Source organism: Lygodium microphyllum, chromosome 13, assembly GCF_053477565.2.
Source record: "Lygodium microphyllum isolate KBCC chromosome 13, Lygodium_microphyllum_v1.1.10, whole genome shotgun sequence".
Taxonomy (NCBI): domain Eukaryota; kingdom Viridiplantae; phylum Streptophyta; class Polypodiopsida; order Schizaeales; family Lygodiaceae; genus Lygodium; species Lygodium microphyllum.
Genome location: NC_141147.1, coordinates 110,999,226 through 111,021,672, shown reverse-complemented (window position 1 = coordinate 111,021,672; position 22,447 = coordinate 110,999,226). Strand labels below are relative to the sequence as shown.

General features: G+C 36.7%; 1 protein-coding gene across 1 annotated transcript; it reads left to right on the top strand.

Moving 5' to 3' along the window:
• Positions 1 to 5,017: 5,017 nt before the first annotated feature.
• On the top strand, positions 5,018 to 6,057 carry LOC148027055 (uncharacterized). The gene is made up of 2 exons (XM_087690566.1): positions 5,018 to 5,211; positions 5,535 to 6,057. The coding sequence occupies exons 1-2, from the start codon at positions 5,125 to 5,127 to the stop codon at positions 5,841 to 5,843; spliced, it is 396 nt and encodes a 131-aa protein (XP_087546692.1). The 5' UTR covers positions 5,018 to 5,124; the 3' UTR covers positions 5,844 to 6,057.
• Positions 6,058 to 22,447: the final 16,390 nt, after the last annotated feature.

Here is a 22,447-nt window from a genome sequence, read left to right as displayed (position 1 = left end):
ATCCTAATCTGTGAATTTTTCTTGAATAAAAAACAACCCTTTTCTATTCAATATGTAAGTAACCCCTTTATATGACACCCTTTTGTATGTAAAAAATGTATAAAAATGGTGTTTTGAAAACCCCTTATTTTGAACTCACATTATATATACATATATACATGAGTGACCCCCCTGAGATTGGTAGGGGCAAAGAGAGAGAGAGAGAGAGAGAGAGAGAGAGAGAGAGAGAGAGAGAGAGAGAGAGAGAGTAGTTTGTCTTTGGTAAAAAGAGATAGTGAGAAATACATACACTGTTAGAGAGAATATATAGGACCAATGAAACCTTGCTAAAGATTTGTGATGACTGAAAGGATCACAAAGTAATTTTTTTTGAGCTATAAAGAAGACTAAGAGGAGCTCTCTCTCTCTCTCTCTCTCTCTCTCTCTCTATAGGCAAAGTGGAGAAGAAGAAGAGGATGAAAAAGGACAAGATAAAAAGGGTTTTTTTTTTGCGTTCAATGCCCCATAAGCCATTTTTTCATTTTTCAATAACGAAATGATGGTGATATTAAATCTTTTGAAGAAGAAGAGGATGAAAAAGGACAATATAAAAAGGGTTTTTTTTTTTGCGTTCAATGCCCCATAAGCCATTTTTTCATTTTTCAATAACGAAATGATGGTGATATTAAATCTTTTGAATCATAAAACTCATCATATTAGCAAATCGTCTTGATTAGATATTAATTTAATAATATTATTTAACTATTTTCAAGTTGATGAAATTAATAATCTTTAAATGATTATTAATTAAATCACTTCATTCAAGATTTATTGATAAAATTGTATTTAAATCATTTTGTTTTGTTCATTAATACTACATTTAGAGTTAGTACGATTTAATAGTTAATTGTTAAGTGTTATTAATCATTATACTATTTTAATAATTAATAACTAATCATTAATCATTAATAATCAATAATCATTAATTATTCATAATCGTTAATTTTTTGAATTATTAATAATTAATAATTAATCAATAATTTTTATTAACCAATCATTGTTAATCAATAATTACTAATTATTAGTCATTAATTATTAATCAATAATTTTTAATCATTAATGATTAATAATTGATTAATGATTAATAATTAAAACGATTAATCAATATTTGAATGATTAATCATTGTTCAATAATCCTTAATCAATTTTTAAATGTTTTAATAAAATTTTAAAATTATTATTCATTTTAATAATTAAAACATTTGAATAAAAGGTTTAAAAAGGTTTTAATTATTAAAATGATCAATATTAAAATGTTTTAATAATTAAAATGATTAATTAATCATTGTTAGTTATTAATTAAACTTTTTAATCATGAATGTTAATCAACATTTTAATTATTAATTATTAACAATTTAATTATTAATCATTTTAATTAGGCATTTGTTATTAGGCGTTTTGGGGAGGAATCTTGTTATAACATCTACTAGGGACATCTAAAGGAGAGAGTTATTATCAGAAGAATGTATTGGTTTATTATCAACAAGTCTAAAGAATAAGTTGGAATAATGCAACATTGAAGTAGAGGTGTTTTCTTGTTAATCTCCTTCACCATATTTCCATGCCCACCTGTTTGAGAACCTCCTACCCAATTGATGTTTATTGAAGGCCCGTAAGTATTATAATTTTGTGAAGTAGATAGCAAAGATCGAGTATCCATCATGAATTAGAGGTGGCAATCATAACTACAGACATCCTATTGAAGGTGTCTATTATTCTGTCATCGTGAGCAATTTGGTTCATTGAAGCTTTCAAAAGGTTGTTATTTCATCCTATCCGATGCTCATCCAACGGATTATCATAGTGCATTGTGATTGCTTGCAAGAATCATAAGTCATATACTCGATGAGTTCAATTGGACCGAGTCTTGCACATGAGTTATCTTGAGAAAGCTTACCTTGAGAAGATCAGGGCCTCGACGAAGGCATTGGATGATGAGAACGAAGAAGGAGAGGTTACATCCATCAATCCTGTGTACTTGAAGGCTGACACACCTTCTCCCACTAGATTTGTCATGAACATGCAACCATGTGAAGCAGAGGTAGGCTTTGATATGCGAGTCTCTCCTTTTGTTGATCTAGTAGCCTTGCATGTGAGGATGGAGTATGAATGGGCACTTGCCTAGAGGAACTTGTCTTACAGGTTCACTCAGAAGAAGTCGTTACTATCCAGTTAGGATATCCCTCTCATCACTGCTACAAATGAGTCAAATCCATGGTGGCACCTATTGAAAGAGGCTATCCTAAGGGCTGGAGGTGAACTAAGGGAGCCCGAGATTTTTCCTACTACCATTGATAGCTGCTTTGTGAGGGAGAAAGACATTCCATGTTTCGGGTTCTCTCCCATGGCTAATGCACCTATTCTACTGCATGACCACAATGAGTTTCTGAACAAAAAAAAAGTATCTGAAAGGGATTACAATGTATGTTGAAATCCTCAAATCCTTTCTGTCGTCAGATGAAAATGGAGCATGGCTAGATCTGTACATACTCTGGTGGCATTGGATTGTGCCATCAAAACAGTGAAGGCAAGGGGTCCCATGGCAATGTACAAGGGCTTTGTACCGACGGTAATGAGGCAGGGCCCATACAAAGTAGTTCTGTTCGTGACTTTGGAGGAAGTTCTATGCATACATCATCTAAAGTTAATACACCATCAAATGAAAGCTCATCTCCCTACAGGTCCACTTCACAGCATCCTTCTTCATCACCCTGCAGGTCTCAAAGTTGAAAACGAGCTGGCATTTTTGTATCCTTGCCTCTAGATTTGGCCAAGCCTCCTACCATAGCTCCTGTGTGTCTTCCAAGAAAGCTGTCATCTCTGCCTGTGTACCAGAAAAGTAGGGTTTATTGTAGGAAAATGAGACTAAATTTGAGAGAAAGGAGAGAGAAAGGAAGGATCTAAAAAGTAAGCTCTGATACCAATTGTAATGAAGGAGACCTATCTAATCTAACTAAAAGAGAGAGAGAAGGAAGAAGACTATAGAAGAGAGAGAAGAAGAGAGCAGAGGAGAGAGAAAGACTAGGAGAAGAGAGAGAAATACATGAAAAGAGAGAGAAAGAGGAGGAAAGCCATGAAAGCTGGAAGGTGAAGGTGAGGAGACAGATTTGTATTTATCAAAATGGTACCCTAATCAGGTCCTTGTACACCTTAGATACCCCATCTATGTAATCGGGTATTCGCATGTGCTAACCCCGTGTTAACCCCATGTAAGACCCTCTAATCCCATTCTTTACACTACACCTATCATATATATCTCTCTCACTTCCTACCCTCCCTTCCTCTCCTCTTCCCTTTTCTCTCTTTCCCCTCTTCTCTCTCTCTCTCTCTCTACACCCATTATATATATATATATATATATATCTAAATCGCAGATTCTCTCTCTGACATAGCTCTCCAGTCTATGCCATACTCTAGAAACGAAGCTTCTCTCTGTGATCAATCATGCTGAGGCTCTTTCTTTTTCTCCAGTACCTACATCCATTAGTGAACTGTGAGATGAGAATCTCTCTCTCTCTCTCTCTCTCTCTCTCTCTCTCTCTCTCTCTCTCTCTCTCTCTCTCTCTCTCTCTCTCTCTCTCTCTCTCTCTCTCTCTCTCTCTCAGTAATAATACAATTACATAGCACAACATATGCAACAACATGAAGTAGTTGAATAGTTTCAACCAGGAAGAATAGGTAGAATGATTGTGACATACCTGAAGGTTTCTAGTTGAGTCAAGCTATTGATTCAATCTTTTAGCTTGTCATTGTGAGCTCCAAAAGCTTAATTCAATCTTTGAGAGTGGTTGTGCGAGTCTAAAAATCTTGAAGGTTGTTGAGTGAATATGGTTCCAAGCATTTGAGTTGGACCTGGAAAGCTTGAAAGTTTTGTATTTTTGAAGATAATGATTTAGAAGTTTAAATTTTAGAACTTAAGGAGCTAACTTCTAGAAGAGTTGGAGCCTTGAACATTACATATTGAATTCTCTTCCATGCTATAGGTGCATTAATAGGTATATTAAGTCATATTTATGAATCTTGACTCTTGAGTCTTGACAAATTTATATTCAAATTTTAAAGGACCCTTTCCTAGGCACACCAAAATCAAGGTTTAATGATAAGTGAATCTTTAAAAATAGAATAGATTTTGATAAGCCCTTCAAATAAAGACTAGCTAAGAAGATTTATCATTTAAATAAACGGACCAATAAAAATTCACTTCTATTTTTTTCATTTTAACCTTGACAAAATACACTAAAAGACGATTTTTCGTGAACATTAGGTCAGCCGTCTGTGAATAATACTATCCTCTGGTCATTTCAGAGCAGCTTGATACGTATATCCTATCCTATCGTGATGACGGGCCGTGGAAATGCAACGTGCTATATATTGCCAAAACATAAAAAGCCATCCACCTCCGCTACATTTACTGAATATCGTCCAATATATATATATATATATTGGACGATATTCAGTAAATGTATGGCTTCAATGGCATCCATGTGCATGCATGACTCTGATCTCTGATCTGCGTCTAGACTCGTGTATGTCGAGGAGTCGTGTGCTGATTTTGCGTGGTTTGGGATATATCCCAGGCTGAACTTGTTAAAGAGCCATTCAGGATTCCCACTGATTTCTTGTATGGACTATGGACTCCATGGAAATCCTGTTAAAGGAAGCAGTAAATCGTATTGCTATGGTTGTTTCCTGTTAAAGTAAGTTTGGACTTGGGTCCAGAGTGGACTGCTTCCACTTCGGGACAAAACTTTCTCTGTAAAGCTAACTTGGGCTCAAAGCCGCCAGGCTGGTCCCTGCACCCTCCACGCATCCACACACATCACCTACGTCTTTGACCTTGGAATTAAAGACGTGGCTGATTATCAGTATCTTCCACATCACATCCACATCCACATCCACATGCTTCTTATTTATCGGTAATCCCTTTGAAAATGAGAGCCGGCACATTGCCGAGTTTCGTTATAAAAGCAAGGGTATGCCTTTCGATGTTTTATGTATTCACACATTTCGTACATCGCCTTGTCGTTCTTGTAACACATATCGTACATTGCCGTGTTGTCGTTCTTCTAATCCCACCTGCTCCCAATGGCTGCCTTCAGCATTGCTTATGCAAACGTCGGCCAGCTCGTGCTTCTTGTGATCCTTTGCGGCCTGGCCGCAGGCGCGCATGCCGTGAGTCCAATTACTTCTGCTAGTTAAAAGGACCGTGAACACCTAATTAGCTTGGTTGTTTGACACTCTACCACCAAGTTTGTGCACTGTAGCAGCACTACTACTTCTATTAATATTATTCTGATTGCTCCGAGCTTGAAACTACGAACAAGTCGTGTAACATGTCTAATTTGCATTTATAGTCATTGTTAACGGAGTTCGCCGCTGACTCGAGCACAAAGCATGTACAGGCAGAATATGACAGCTTATAATCATCTTGAAGCATAGTTGGCTACTGGGAACGTCAGGCAAATGTTTTACTGACTCCTTTCGGTGTTTTACAGTCATGTGACTACGCTGCATCCTGCTCCAATGAAGGTGTGTCAGGGACCATACTCAGCGCCATTTGTGTAGCCGTGAATGGGAACGATGTGAGCACATCAATTGATCTGAACGCTAAAATAAGCAATAATGATGGCCAACTTGTATGCCCTGGCGCCAACTTTGCTGCAAGTTGCTCCAATGTAGGCCTAAACGGCGCAAACACTCTGACCGCCAACTGCATATCCACCAGCGGTAGCCTCATCCAAACAAACCTGGACCTGAACAACTGCATTTCCAACAATAACGGAAACCTCCAATTTTGTGTTTAAATTGCATAACAACGACGGTACATATGGATGTATGTATCGGTGACGCATGTGTCTACTTGGCATGCCTGCCAATATCTTCTGGTGAGTTGCGATGCTGTAACTACTGTAATATGGTGAGCATGATCTCATGCGTGCATTTTTTTTCGCAGAAGGATGCTATGATATTTGTAAACATTGCCTCCGATCATCGATAAATAAATAAGCTCTGATCATGCTTGCAAAATTGTTTGTCATGAGTCATTGAGTGAAGAGTTCTCATTGTCGACAATTACACGACACAGTAGTCAGAAAAGGCGTTGCATCTTTTACTTCTTTTTTATGCCACTCATAAAAGGATTCTAAGAGTTTAGAATGCTCAAACTTGTCTGAACATTCTATTAACATGCCAGGATGACAATTCTATATATATTAACATTAACGAGGTCGCCCAAGTTTGTAGAGAGTTACATATAACTAAGCGTTCTCCCTTGTTGTGCCCATTTAATATATACTACATAAGCAATGTTGTGCACTATCGTACAACCATAGAGTAAGATGAAGTACAAGGCTTACAATAGATTATGCAAGGTCTAATGTACAAGCTCATTATCCTTCATTCAATATATCATGATTCTTAGCCTACCTTAAGTAGATGGTACGTGTTAACATCTATTTATCTACGTAAATGAAATTTGCTTTGGTAGTCATTCTTCTTTAAGATTTCACATTTAAAACTTTTTTAATGGATAAAAGGCTCTTCGTCATCTTATGATCACTTACATGTATTGAATTAATTGTAGAGGTTCCTTACACTTGTGTGTCTACAAGAGGTGGGCTGCGCTTTGGAACTACTATTTGGAGAACCATGCATGTTCATGGGACCAAATATTCTATAATATACATACTTACAAAACTCTATTACTTTTGTCCAATCTCTCTCTCTCTCTAACATATGTAAGAGTTTTTTTCTCTTGATAATTAACACCAGCTAGATCCTAAACATGCATTTTTGAGAGATAGGTCTGGATGTTAAACATTTTGAACATTTATTTCTTTCCATACTTCTAGAATTGCAACTAAGGCTCGAAAAGAGAGTCTTGTCTCACAACCATAGCAAGGTCATCAAGATACAAAGCATACAGATCGCCAACTATGGGCAAGCTTTTCTAACTAACACCAAGGATGTTTCAATGACCAGAAAGTTTAGAAGATTGTTGTCAACCAATTGATTTCGCTCAAGTATGGAGCCTAGGTCCTCATAACTTATCTTCAAATACAACGAAACTCGTAAATTGCATGACAATATTTACAACCTCACACTATTCTTTCCTAATTTCCTTGACATGGTCAGAATTTGCATCTAAATCATATAAAGAAAGATCAATACTTAATCATGACATTATGGATTTATCAACAACAAAGAAATTATTGTACAATAGTAAGTGCCAACACTATCAATTATTGGATTTAACTCACGCCTATTCTCATAGAGGAGTGGCAATGATCCACACGTAGAGCAGTGGTGTCCTATGCTACTTCTTGCTATCTATAAGAGGGTTTTTACCCTAGTCACATTATTTTTCATGTGTATTTACGCTATACACTTTAGCCACTTATTACATATTACACACATCTGTTTGAATGCATTTAAGTCATTTACATAACCCTAAAGTCTAAGGGTTATACTTTGTAGTTGGTATCTCACTTTTTAATCAATTAAGTGTCAAGCAGTGACCATACACACTCTCTCTACTGCACACTCTATCAACCTTCACCAACAAGTGGTATGAGAGTTGGTTCACGACGACTCTGCCACCTTGCATTCAATTGTCGCTACCCTGCAGCTCTGCCTGCTAGCTTAGCTAACTTTAGTCTTGCTTGTCAACTCAACCAAGTTTTCACCCTACAGATTACCATTTTCCTAAAACCTTCTGCCAACTCAACTAGATTGCTACCTTGCAAATACTGCCACCTTGTACTCTACTGCCCGCCATCCTATGTCATCCCTACTAGCTAATTTGCTAGCTATTCCACCAACTCCAGCCTACCACATCATCTTGTTTGTTATCAAATGCCACATGTATATTTTATAATTTTACTCAAAATTTCAGCACCAAAGTAAATGGATTTTGCAAAAAGGGTTAATTTTTGCTTCAACAAGTACTTTAGTGCATGAATTGCAAAAATTTATAGATATTTCAGTTAGCGAGTTCAAGGCTCTTACATCTTTGATATACATTGGCACATGTACTATGGTTTTAGTTTGAAATTGACTCAAATCTTGCACATTGGATGGTCAAATTTTTGGGATTTTGTGTTTTTAGTGCTATTGGGCACTCTTATTACATTGGGCAAGGTGTTGCTTTTTTATGAAATCTAAAAAATTTCAACACACTGAGGAAATAGTAGATAAGTGTGACATGATTTAGTTGATTATAACTTGGTGTTTGCTATAATTTTTGGAGATTTGCAGATTTCTAGGTCAGGCCAGCTTTTGTTATCACTCTTGTGCTTTTCGAAGAGTAGCATTTATCATGGCAAATCAAGGACAAAGTAATGTATTCACTTATGTATCATAAGAGGATACATTGGATGGCGATAACTATTCTCTATAATCCTTCATGAGATGAAGAATGTCCTTGTTGCAAAAAATCTTTAGGATTATGTTAGTGGGAAATAATTACATCTTAGTAAACTAGCTTCTACAAGTCCTCCATAAGGAGGTCTTGGCCAAAGGCAAGTTGCAATTCAACTACCACCCCAAAGAACTTCCTCGAAGGCTTGGGACACTAGGATGCCTAAGCATTGTCATGTATTGCATTGGCTATATAGTAGTCAATAATTTCACATAATTTTTTTGTTACTATTTCATGAGTAGCATGGCTTATACATAAGTATATATTTGCTAGAAAAAATGATACTTGCATTTCTTTTTTGAAGAAGGAACTTAAAAAAATATAAAAATGCAAGAGGATGATGCTATGCAAGATCACCTTAATAAAGCTTAGGATTTGTATGATCAGTTGATGAATCTAGATGAGTATTATTATGATTCTCAGATGATGTCCACAACTTTGAACTCTTTGCCACCTACTTTCCTGGCTTTTCATATGGCATTGAATCTGACAATGTGGGTTTTTATAGAGCCACTTACTTGTCTTTAGTCAGTTAGCTTATTTTTGCAAGAAGACCAAATAAGGAAGAACAATGGAGTAGATGTTGTAGCTTCTAAATAAACTTTTATGGCAAGACAAAGGGAAGCATAATCAGTCCAAGAATACTCTACAATGTTCTGGAAGTTCTAAAACTTCAGAGAACAACAATAAGCAAGGGGGTGAACAAGCCAAGAAGGGCAAGTGCCAGTACTATAAAAAGCCAGGTCATTATATCACAGAATGCAAGAAATGCATTGCCAAGGGAAAAAGAAGGGACTCTAGGATAGCATTTTGAGATATACCTTCTATTAATGATGCTACAAAGTCGACATCGCTTGCCATTGAGTATCACCACATTATCATGGATGTATTACTTTGTGAGAGCTGGGCTCACTCTTGTGCACATTGTATTCAACACCTTGTTGCACCCGCAAGTGTTGCTAGGTTGCACACATATATTTGTGATTGAAATATATTAAGCTTGGTCTAATTGATTGATTGGCTTGGAATCCACAAAGTGGGTAGGATGCCCAAGAGAGGGTGCAAAATCCTAAACACAAAACACAAAAGAGGCACAAACCTTAATCTTAACCCTAATTCTTGGTCTATATAAGGGTGGGAGGTCTCTATTGTTTTCACCCTTTTGTCACATCCACATTACGAAAGCTCTATCAGTGTGACTACTCACGCTTTCTATTCTATATTTCTATTCTATCATCTTGCTTCCATTGTGTTGAGAGTGACTTAAAGGGAGAGAGTGAGAGGTGTGTTGAGTGAGGGAGTGAGGAAAGGTGAAGCTCTTCACCATCATCTTGCTTTTTTCTTCTCTACTAGTTCTTCGACTCGTTGGTGTAGTTTATAATGGATACAAAGGAGTGACCACATTGGATCATGTTGATCCTAGTCATGGAACCATCTTTGAGCCTTCTAGTCATCAAATGCAAGAAGGTAAGTTAGGTGAGTTCACTATAACTTGAGCTAGTCTTGTATTCTTGCTTTCTTGGGTTGGAGAAGAGGATGCTTGATTAGTTAGAGTGGAATATTGAGAGACAAGATAAGAAATTCTCCCAAAATCAACCCGGATTGTATGGGATTCCAAAGTAATAGTCATCTACAGCCCAATGAACCCAATCCTCACCTGGATCAAAGGGTATTCCATCATAATAGACAACTAGGGTAGGAAAATTAGCATCAAAACTATAAACACAATATTGATCACCACCTGGGTCAAAAAGATAAGAAGAGTCCTGCCCATGACCTACATAATCAGCCCCATAGACCTCAAAGTCATCAATATCACCATCATTCTCATCAAACATGTGTGTACCGTGATAGTAAAGATCATCATCATCAATAGGCTGATAAGCATCATGATGCACATGGGACACCACAAGATCTACAAGATTTTCATGGTCATATCCTTCTTGAAAGACAAAAGGATATTGAGTGTCTTCAATGTCTTCTTCTTCTCCTTGATCCCCTTCTTGATCATAATCTTATTCCTCATTTACTGCATTGTCCTCTTCTTCATCTTCTTCTTATTTATCTTCTTCATTTTGTAAGCTATCATGTACTTCATATTCTTCATTTTCTTCAATGATACCCACTCCTTCAGATTTCAACTCTACTCCATATGCATGATCAACATCAATTAGTATGGAACACATCCCCGCATTAAATGTTGTATGGTGCTGTCCATTCTCTACTGCATATGGCTGAGAGAGAGTAGCACGATTCCCATTAGAATGCTGTCCATTGGAGCAATCATAACCACTACATACATATGTATAATGCCGATCATAGTTATAGGCATTTCCATGAACACTATCATAAGTATGCTATCCAGAAGCATCTGAGTATGGTCTTGAAGAAGAAACATAGTCATTGGGTAAATATGGCTGACCAAAAGAACCTTGTTGTTGTTCAAAACCATGAGAGTATTGTCCAACTTCATGGCAGGAAGAAGAATACATATATGATTGTTTGACATAGCCATCATAGATATGGCCACCATGATCATTCTCAAAAGAAGATGGTACACAAGAAAATCTGTCATAAGAGTGCCTATTTTCCAAGTATGTTGGACTACATATATATCCCCCTTGATCATAATCATTATATTGCTGACCAACATCATGTGAATACTGCCTTTCTTCAATGCATGAAGCATAATTAGCATATGGATAAGATCCACCATAATGACTTTGCTGCTGCTCTAAAATATCATGTCTCTGCTCATAGACATTGCTTTGATAAGGGATGCTACAAACACAACTCTCATGATAGTGATTATCATGAATCAGACCATCTTGTTCCTGCTCGCAAGAACCATTTGAGAACGGCTCATTTTTGCATGCATTATCATGACTATAGTATCCCCCAGAATTGCTAAAATATTGCCCACTAGTGAAGGAAGAAGTAGGAGATCCAAAACTGTCATGACAATGAGCTGGAGAATCATAAAGAAGCATAACCATGAGCATTAAATCCAAAAGCATGAGCATGCTGACTCATAAGTGATAGTACAAAACCTTTATCAACAAGAGACACAAGGTCTTCAACCTCTAGCTTCATTTTCCTGACATCCTTCACTAAACTGTCCCATGCAGACAAGTTGTCCTGGGTACATAATGGCATAGTTTGGGCCATATCTTGAGAAATACTGATCCAAATGAGGTGCTTGATGGCTCTTCTCGAAACCCACAATGTCTAGTACCAATTAAATTTCTTGGTTCACATTAAAATATTTCAATACCCCATTCTGGAAATGATTTACTATGTCTGTCCACAATAGACAGTACCCTGTCCACCCAAGTACCTAGTTGCACTGTTTTGGCCATAACTTGATGAATACAAGTCCGAATGGAACAAATGATAGCTCTATTTCAAGATTATGATGTCTAGCTTCAAATGAGAGTGCTGGTTTCAATTTAGGAGCAAAAATACCCCTCTCTTTAAAAGGATTTCCAGATCTGTCCACAGTGGACTGCACCCTATTTTTTAACTCTGTTTTGGCCCTGCTTTACCTCATGAACAATGTCTTCCACCCATAAGAAGTTGGGAGATGCTTCAGATCAGTAAGTACGTTGATAATCCAAGCATATTCTTTACAAATAATCCCATAATGCACCCTTTTTTTTTGCAATAGTCTAACTGTGATACATTGTATGTCCTCAATGACGTGGTCAAGTGTGATCCATAGTATATGCAAAGGAAAGAGGAACCCACTTTCTTGTTCAATAATGTTGAAAGGTGCCCAGAAAAAATCATTCAATCTTGAAAAGCACTTACTAATATTGATATTGGAAATACCATGTATCTTTATGCTGCTATACATTTCTCTTTATACTGCCCATATCAAAATACCCATTCTATCATGCTCCAAACATGATACAATGCTACGAATGCTTGTAGGTAACAATAGGTCTTCAATCTTCATGGGATCTTGGTAAGAATTCTTGTAGGAGTGATTGTCAATTTGGAATGGCCCTATTTGTGGAAGCTCTTGTACTTGGGGTTGAAGTATATTATTGATGAAGAACCAATGATTAAAATAGCTTCAATTCAGCTCCAAATAGACAAGACTCTCCATGCTCTTTGTTGAAATTGAATTCCCTACAACATACCCTTCTTCCATAAACTCCTTTAGGTATGCACTACCATATGATGTGCCATATGAATGTAGTCCTTGACTATTAGGCCCCTATTTTTGCTGTAATGACTTCTAATTTTATGCTACGATGGCGATGTCCAAATTCCCTAAGCAAATCTTCCAAAGCTACAAAACTTGTGATTATCTAGGTCATAATCATCTTCAGTTCAATATATCGCCCTATTGTAGCATGATTTTCTCCAATTCAAACAACTTGTGTTGTACTAAACATGCATGTTGATGAGCATGCAAGGCATGATTGCACCATTTTCAACTATTCCAAAACTACTAGCCCATTCAAATGAACTTTGAGAGATGACTCAAGTAAAGGAGTTGAATTGGCAAGTTCTGTAAAGAAAGAAGTAGACAATGATGGCCCTAGTTTGCTGCAACTAGTGGCTATGATTCCTTGGCTTCTTTAGCTATGCTATCACCATGAACATGTGCTACAAATCTATAATCTACAACTAGACGGCCTTTAATAGTAATGCCATCTTGTTCGATAGAATTTCCTGAGCCATAGCTCAAGTATGCAGGATCAATAATGCATAATACAAGTGGTGCAAGTGGTGTTGATGGGTTGCACACAAGGCAAATCTCAAAGAAAGAGATCCCAAGGAAGAGGTAGGGAACGCTATAGCAGTGGGTGATGAGAAGATGCCTTCATACAGTGGAGCAATAGACCTGAGTTTGACAACTGCAAGTGTCGGGCTACACCAGCTCAGTAGGGCACAACTGATATTCCATGTACTGAGCCTGCAAATGATAGCTTGCAGCTAACAAGACAACTAGAAGGAAGTAAAATGGGAGGACCAGTGGCTTCATATGAATCTTTTGGGCCTGGATTCAAAGGCCAATGCATGGATGAAGGTGAAGTATCGTTTGATATACTGCAAAGCAAGTTAGATCAACCAAGTCAATAAGCAATTTAGACAAAATTTCCTTCATCTGCTCTTCCCAATAATCAAAATTAATGGTAGAGACAATTTGCTGGCCGACTGATTATGCTGATTCTGTGGCTTTTGTTTGTAGAATCTTCGCACCTTTGCTATGTTCTTGCTCTTGTTGATGACGATGCAGAGATGAAACTGGTGCTTCTGCTAGTGCAAATCATAGCACTAAAAGCAATGTTCCATAGGCAGTAGCAGGAGGAGCTAGGAATGGAAATTTAGCAAAGCCTCAAGTGCAGATTCCACACGAAATAATTATTCAGATGCATCATTCAGATTTACTGAAGCACAGATCACAGATCCAGGTATGTGTTCTTTGAATGGAACTGTAGTAGGAGGAGTTGAGAATGGAACCATAGGCATGTGTTCTCTGAATGGAGCTGTGTAGAGTGTTTCTCCAAAGATATTGAAGTATCAAGACTTGCCTTCGATTCTTGATTATTCCCTTTCCCGTGCTTTTGCAATAGCTCTTTCTCGTGCATCACTTGTGGCTCTTTCAACAGTAGTCCTGTTTGATGTTTCATGAGTTTCTTGAGTGGCCCTTTTCAACTGCTATCCAATCTTTTCTCCCTCTTCTTCCTTTGATGAAGGCGTACTATGCTCATGCGTTCGCTTCCAAGGTTGTTGTCGTCCGTTTTAGGGGAAATGACATTCAAGATGTTGTCGATGCATCAGTGCTCTTCCTATTTGACCAAAACAAAAGCCCTACTAAGTGAGAAACATATCTAAACAAGGATTGTTTGACAAAGTGCTGGATATCCTAGCAGATCACTCGCTATTGCTTGCCGCAACTTTGTCAATAACCGTGGTCACTCCAAGTCATAAGTCGAGCTCGCAAAACCAGATCCTTGCCCCTTGTGACAACAGAGTGAACTTGTCCCCCACTTTAGTGATAGGGCTTACTTTCACCAAGCTCTTTTAGTGTCTATTATCCAAGAAGGAAATGCGCATTCTCATGGTCAATCTCGCTCCTACGAATAAAACCACCATTCTTTACAAGCTCAAGCTCAGCAAGATCGTGACCACCATACCTACCATTGGTTTCAATGTGGAACCTTTTGAATATAAGAACATTAGCTTCACGATGTTACGGGCGCGGTGATCGAGAGCAAGTCTCACTCCCAACCTGATAATGAGATGTTAAGGAGTGCCGACTGGGGTAATTGACTTTGTCGAATGCACAACTCAATTTGAAAAATTCAAATATTCGATAAAACACCAAAATCCATACAAAAAACAAGACGAAAAACAACACCTCTTATAGTTCAAAAAAATTTAAAACCCGTATGCGGATAGAGCATCACACAACCACACAATGGAAATACCAATAATTAAAGAACAAACCAAGAGAAATATATTCTCATACCTTAACAACCTTGAGCCGATGTTCGACACCACAAAGTCTAGATTCTTCAACTTTGAATTTTACATGTCAAGAATATCCTCTTGCATTCGACCCTCCTCTCACATCTCTCACAAGATGACAAGAAGACTCTTAGGGGAAGGCCCTTAACTCTCCATTCTCATCTCCTTATATAGTTTTCTATCCACACTCACACACATTAGGCTTTTTGCTTTTAGCTTTTGGCTTTTGCTTTCCTATTGCTTTTCACTATTTTCATTTTTTCTGCCCTATGCCTATTTGCAACTTGTTTGGATCATAACTTCGTCATTTGAACTCTGAATATAGTCATTTGGGTACTCAGAACAATCGGAATGCATCTGGTTGACAAGCTTGCATGGGCAGAATTATGAAAATCTATCAAAACTGGGCAAAAATACTGATATTCGTAAATCACATCATTTTTCTCCATCTTTTATCTTGGATGACTTATTCCCTTCCTTGGCCTATTGTTCTTGTAATTGCACACACTTTCAGTACACATATCTCCTTTTTCTTCAAGAAATACTCACTGACGATGTAAAACGTACGACCTTTTCCTTTGATCCTTGAGTCTTTAAAATAAACATTCTCTGGATATGAACCTATTTTTCTAAATGCAGTGTGCCCTAGCAGGAATATGCTATGAAATAGAACTTCGTGCTCAATCATACATGATTTGAGAAAATATGTAATATAAAATTGGTGCTATGCAACCATTCAACCGATGCTTCACACAAAAATATGGATGCACTAAAGAAGTTGTGCCTAGCCTATCTAGATGTGCTAGTGTGACATGCAAAATGCAAACATACTTCCTTGATTATTTAAATCCTTATCCTCACCTCTCAACGCTCTTCAAAAAAATATAAAATACTCCGATCCTCCCATCCAATTCTCACAATCTCTCAAGAAAATGATGGTTCTCAAGATGTTGACGAGATATGAACAACCCATCTCACAATTTGACGGCATCCTTCATGACCCTCTAAACTCACCCAACCTCCTTACACACTCAACCAGAGGTTCCTAACTTGGTGATGAAAATCCCAAATAGTGCATGCAAGAAATGTGCGTGCTCAATGACAGGTGCTCTCTCATGTGCGCGTGCATCTAAAAGTTACTACATATAGTTGTAGTGGACCTCATGCCGTGCTAGTGCTTAATGATGGTGCAAAACGTGCATAATCCCAACCCATGGCATGGAAATTTTTTATAAGAATAAGAGACGACCCCCGAGTGCAATGCATCAACAAGTGCAACGTGAAGTGGTCGTGAACCCATAATTCCTATGATGTGCAAGAGTCTCAATAAGAATACAAACCTTGTTCCACAATGTTCATTAGCTATTGACAAACACAAGCTTCATCCTTTCCAAAAAAATACCAAGCTCGACCAAGGCTATCAAGTTTTACACTCAACAAATCAAACAAAATGATAGAAACAAATCCTAAGCTACACAAACACAAGAAATCCAACTACGAAATAACAAAACAAACTATCACGCAAACAACTAAGCTAGCAGAAATCAAACCTAACTACCATTTGACTAGGGCTTTTCAGTTTCCACAAAAACGCTTGACATATTTAGCCCTCCCCCTAGTCTGCAAACATTCATGTGCAGCAGTTGCTTTCATAAAACAATGCAACATTTATGAGCCAATAAAAAATCAAATCCAACGATCTATCTTTGAGTTCTTCAAATTCATAAATCAGAAAAATCCATGACACACCATTCTCAAACCAATTCTGAACGGGCACACAAAAATCATCAACAAAATTTTCTTTGAAATCCTCAAAATTTTCAAATTCAAATTTCTCAAAACAACTCACATTGTCAAAGAAAAATATCTCATCACCCACAATGACAATCCACATACCCATTCCATCCTCCCATCAGAAAAACATGACAAAGCTAGGGTTTTGAAACAAGGTTTGAACTCTTTCTATGTTGCCAAAATCAAACTCATCCATAAACATTGCAAAAATCTCAGACAAATAAATCTCTTTAAAACATCCATCCAAACAACAAAACTTTAAAAAGTCAAATGTTTCTATTTTTTTATCACAAGCATTCTCAAAAGACTTTTCACAAATAGGTACTTTAGGTAGCACATTAAGGCCATTATCCTCATCCAAACACCCAATTGTCCAATTTTCTTCAACCTCACAAATTTCTTCACACTCTTTACCCTTAGTGTTAGATTTCTCTTCTCTCAACTTTTCAATCCTTTCCAAAGCTTTACTCAAATTTTCTCTCACATCCTCTTCAATGTCACTCTCAGGGTCATCAAACCCCAATCAGAATATTCACAAACATCATCACAAACTTTAAGAGAACTCAAAGAAACTAAAAGACTATTAGATGAAGTTTTCTCTTAGACATTGTTGCCTAAAAAAACCAAACAATCATCATCACAACTATCAAGGATTAAGAGATTAGATCCACTCAAAACCACATCATCAACACCACAAACAAAAGCCTCTCGAGGGCTACTTAAACCATCAACAAATAACTCACAAGACTCAACAGAGTTAACAACACCAACACCAAAATCATCACAAGAGTCAGAACCCAAAACCTCAATACTCTCTTGATCATCAAACTCACAAAAAATCTCAACAAACTCATCAGGCAACAAATTCGAACCCTTAACTTCATCTTGAAAACTTACAGTTTCTAAGCCCTCCCCCTCATGGTCTTCTAAAAAACTCAAAAAATCATCCTCTATTCTCTCTTCATCTTTCAAGCAATCAGATCCATCTATACTATCACCAAGGCAAACAAACTCACTCTCTAAATTGTCTTTACTCTCTTCAACACTGCCATGACTATCATAATTTTCATCACACCTTCCCTCATCAGAAATATCAAAACTTTCTTGACTCTCATCCTCTCCCAAAGGAATGTCAGTAGCATGATAATGTTTTCTAGGTGCTCTTGATTTATTTTGCTCTCTCTTCTCTTTTTTCTCTCCTCTCTTTATTTTTCTTCCTCTTTCCTCACCAGCCTTAGTTTCAGGTTCATCTCTTTCAGCATCTCTTCTTCTTTTAATTGCAGGCATTACATCAACACCTTTATTTGTATTTTTTTGATTTTCTAAAAGAATACAATTTATGGCACTTTTTCCTTTCTCTTCTTTAGTCAACCTAGGTTCTTGCGAGGTAGAATCATTTTTAATTTCTATCCCAAAATCATTCTGTCTGTTAGGCAAATTTTGAGGTAAAGGATACATATCTCCTCCTGCTCTAGGCGAATAAGGACAATTTGTACTCACATGACCTAACTCTCCACAGGAAAAACAAGTCGCCATTGATCTACGAAAATTCTTTAGAGTTATTACTTAAAGGTAGAACTACCAAGTTGTGTCAGTCCAACATACTTCTCATCATATACTATCATCAATGACCTTGCTAATATGGATATTCACCATAAAATAACAATATTAGCTAGTAATATCCAAGTGGCCTAATCATATTCAAAGCATAGATGTATGGCCTCGTCACATAGCCAAGCTCAAAATCAAAAGAGAATAATAAGCATACTAAAAATGATACTTCTCAACCATATTTTCCATTCCTAGACTCATAAAACTAGACAAACTTAGTATAGCAAATGTTGACCTTGGAAATTTAAATTTTCCCAAAACATGGGATTTTTTCCATTTTACCTTGAAACACTCTTGTCATGTTTGTTCACCCCATCTGCCTCATTCCATCCTCTTTCAAAATTGGAATTAAGAAATTCCTTAGTTATATCCTTGCAAATGAACACGGAGGGACATTGATGCAAATTAGTGCTTTTGTAGATAAATGTAAAAACATGAATTGGTACAAACTATAAAAGACGTACTAATCTTGAAGCCCTACCAAATCTCAATGAGCTTTGAAGGTCATGTATGATTTTCATTTTTAATGTTTGAAGTGTTCACTTATCCAAAATGGGCCATTCCAAAGAATTGAGAGATGGACAAGGAAGTAATTCAAGAACACTATATGAACCAGTTGATTAGGCACTATAGCAAAAAATCTTATGATGTAAAAGATATTGTGATGACTTTCGAATCATCATTGTCTCACCCACATCCACATGTAGATCTTTGTATGTCCCAAACAAGCTTCCCAAACACTGATTCACAATAAGATTCAAAGGGATAATTTTTTATAAGAGAGAAGAAGTAAAAATTGAATGATAGATGAGCGATCAAGCTTAATACATAAAATACATAAGTATTTGGAAGCTAAGAATATGCATCAAGACCATACATTTGAGAGGAATACATAAGTCAATCTTCAAGCCCGTAACTAAAATCATTCAAGCACCCAAACCATAAGGTCAATGCTCCAATACATGTAACCAAGCTCAAAGTCAATTACCAAGGCAAACCATAAGCGCAACCAAGCATATCTCAATGCTAAGCATAACTGAACTAAGGAGTAGAGCCAAATAGCATTGACACAAACAAGGTATAAAGCTTTGCCTATCAAAATAACGTGTTGGTTACTACATTATAGTAGTTAAAATTTTTCAAAGAGATGAGTCAATGCAATCCTAAAGCAATCCAAACATCATGTCAATATATCCCACAATGGTCCAACATCAACTTATGACCATATGAGCATCAGGAGAGTCAAAGCGTGAGCTACAATCTTTGATAGAATAGTGTTATAGATTTATACCAATAGGTTTATCTAAATATTTAAGCGAATGGTTGAAGTTCAAGAGTTCTAAGTGATTCCAAAACACATGCTAAAGATGCCAAATAGTCTGACAACTTAATTGTCCAAGTGCCAAGAGCCACATATTAAGATGCTATTATGTGCCACTATTAACCAAGGAAGGAGCTTGAGAAAATAGGCACAAACAACATATTGTTTACTACAGTAATAACTAAATATTATCTCCACAAAGAAGCACTCAATGAGTGATCAAATAGGCCTTCACAAGGTTGGAGAAGTGGCCAATTCTTGTCTAATGATTGCTAGATATTTCAGGGAGCAAATAAGCTACTCAAGTATGCTAAATACTCAAGGATAAGTCTATTTAAAAAATGGACCCACAATTGCTATTGTACATGCTACTTTGTTTGCTAAGTCAAATGGCCACCACGGAGCCTCAATTAGGTTCAAAAAAAGCTCCTTACTGCTTGAAAGAAGCCCAAAAAGACCGAGAGCAAGCTAAAAAGAAAATTATTACCTCTTTAAGCATGAGCCGTGGTTGCCATGAATGTGAATTATAGGGATTTAATCCGGTGTAACGTGAATCCCTACTCAAGCTCCTTGAACCAATGTTTTGATACAAGTTGAAGGGCAAAGATCAGGTGAGGGCACAAGTAAGCACAAGAAACTGAGCTATGAGCTATGGTGGATGGAGCAAGAGAGCAAGAGGGAAACTAAAGATGTGGGAACTCCAAGAGCCACAATGTGTGATCAACCTTATTCTATTAGTGAAGTGTGTGAAACAATAAGGAATGAAGTGATAGTGATGGGGACCCAGCACTACCTACAGTGTACAAGTGTGTGGATGCTATGCGTGCAAGCATCTTTACCCCCAACATTATCTATCTAGATCACCATTTAGGCTTCATAGTGGAAGCACATGGGTGGATAGATCTATCTTTGTATGATTTTTTTTGAAAATGAAGTAGTTTTTGTTATTCTCATATTTGATGTATATTCTATACTCCTTGCGTAGATTTTGTGTTGCATATGTGCAATAGGTTTCTCAAACGTACTACCACCCATTCATATTCTTTGTTATGTTTATCCACACTATTAAGTAGCATAACAATGTAGAAGACAATTGCACCATCAAGATTTTAAATTTATTTATTAGTGAGGTTAAGAAATCATAATTGTTCAAATCCAATCTAAAAAACTTCATTAAAGGATTTATCTTTGAGTTATTTTCTTGCAAGCTAAAGGCCTTATCCAACTCATCCACCAAGGCTTCTTCTACATTGTTGATCCACAACATGTGATGAAGAACATCATCTAAGAATCCCTATGCTATTACTCCACTTGCTTTACTATTTATTTTTCTCCAAGTTAGATCATTAGGAGCCTCAGGTTCTTCAAATATTTTTAGAAGATCTCTCCCCATTAGGTGGTAGATGGTTTTCACCTTCCATATGTCAAAACCACTACCACTAAAATTTTCCATTAGTTTGACTTCTAACATTGGAAATGGAGAGGTCTTATGAGTATCTAATAGAAAAATGACTTACAATCATCGAGTTCTTTAAGAGTGAACAATTCTTTTCATGAACTAGTCTTTCAAGTCAAGTAGTAGTATGAATAGTGCTCTTAGATTAGGAAAAAATAAACTCACAAATGGGCCTTTTAGTTCCCCCCCTCCTCCTTAAAACAAGGAAACGAGGAGAGAAGAATAGTAAAATAATCCTATTCTCTCTCCACTTTTGCAATCTTGTTTTGCCTTTTTTTATATTATCCACAAAGGATATACTCAGATTCCTTCTCTCTTCTCATTTAAGAAGTATTTTTCAACCAAATTTTATATTAAAAAAGGACTTAGTTACAAGAGTGTGGTACTTCATTTTCAATGCAAAATGATTAGTAGATACAAGGTAATTGATTTTTCATTAAGAAAAGGAAAATAAAATTTAAGTTCCTTTTAAGATATTTTGGGGATTTTTTATATTCTATTTTTTAGTTAAAAAACAATTTATCAAATTTTGTGTTTTTGGAAACGTTTTTAGAGGTAAAATAGAAATTTCTAAAATACGAAAACTCTTGGATATTCCTACTCTCTAAGCTATATTCCCCCATACTCTCTCATGGCTCTATTGTGACCTCTTCTTTGTGTTTATGAAACCTTCGTTAACAAAGCAAATTACTTACACGCTCCTTTCTCTTGGCACCTTTGTGTGCCTCTTTGTGCATCTCCACTCTACCTCCTGTGACAACCAACTAGGTTCTCCATTTTTATTAATAAGTACAAAGGAAATAAGGAGTTGCATATTGAGGTAGAGATTGAATACATCGCATTATTCAAAAGAACCCAGCGTACCAATGTTAACCATCAGGTTCTAAAAATCTACATGCAAATAGGATTGAAACATTTGGACTTGTGGGTTGATGGGAGAAACTACCCAATCGATCCCTTAAACAATAGATCTCCAACTTTCTCAGGAATCACAAATTTGCTGACATATGTGTGCAAGGGTGAAAATGGGTTGCTCTGTTACATTACGAGACTCAATGATCATGTGTTTAAAGTATTTATAACTTGCCAAGTAACCATAAAAAGCTGTCATGACATAGTCACTGCACATTAGCTTCATATACAACAACTCATAGGACAATTGGTATAGCTGAGTGACACTATAATTTAACAAAATAATCAAATTATTATAATGCAAGACACTATCCATGACATTGGTATATCATATAAGGAGACAAAGGCACAATTGGACAACCTGAGAAAGATTAACAACCAGCTAACACATGAGCGCAAATGAAAGAAG

What these genes read in the sequence shown, in the direction of transcription:
- LOC148027055 (XM_087690566.1), top strand. Translation starts at nt 5,125, where the DNA reads ATGGCTGCCTTCAGCATTGCTTATGCAAACGTCGGCCAGCTCGTGCTT. An exon ending in TGGCCGCAGGCGCGCATGCC is followed by an intron (nt 5,212 to 5,534) that starts GTGAGTCCAATT and finishes GGTGTTTTACAG; the next exon opens with TCATGTGACTACGCTGCATC.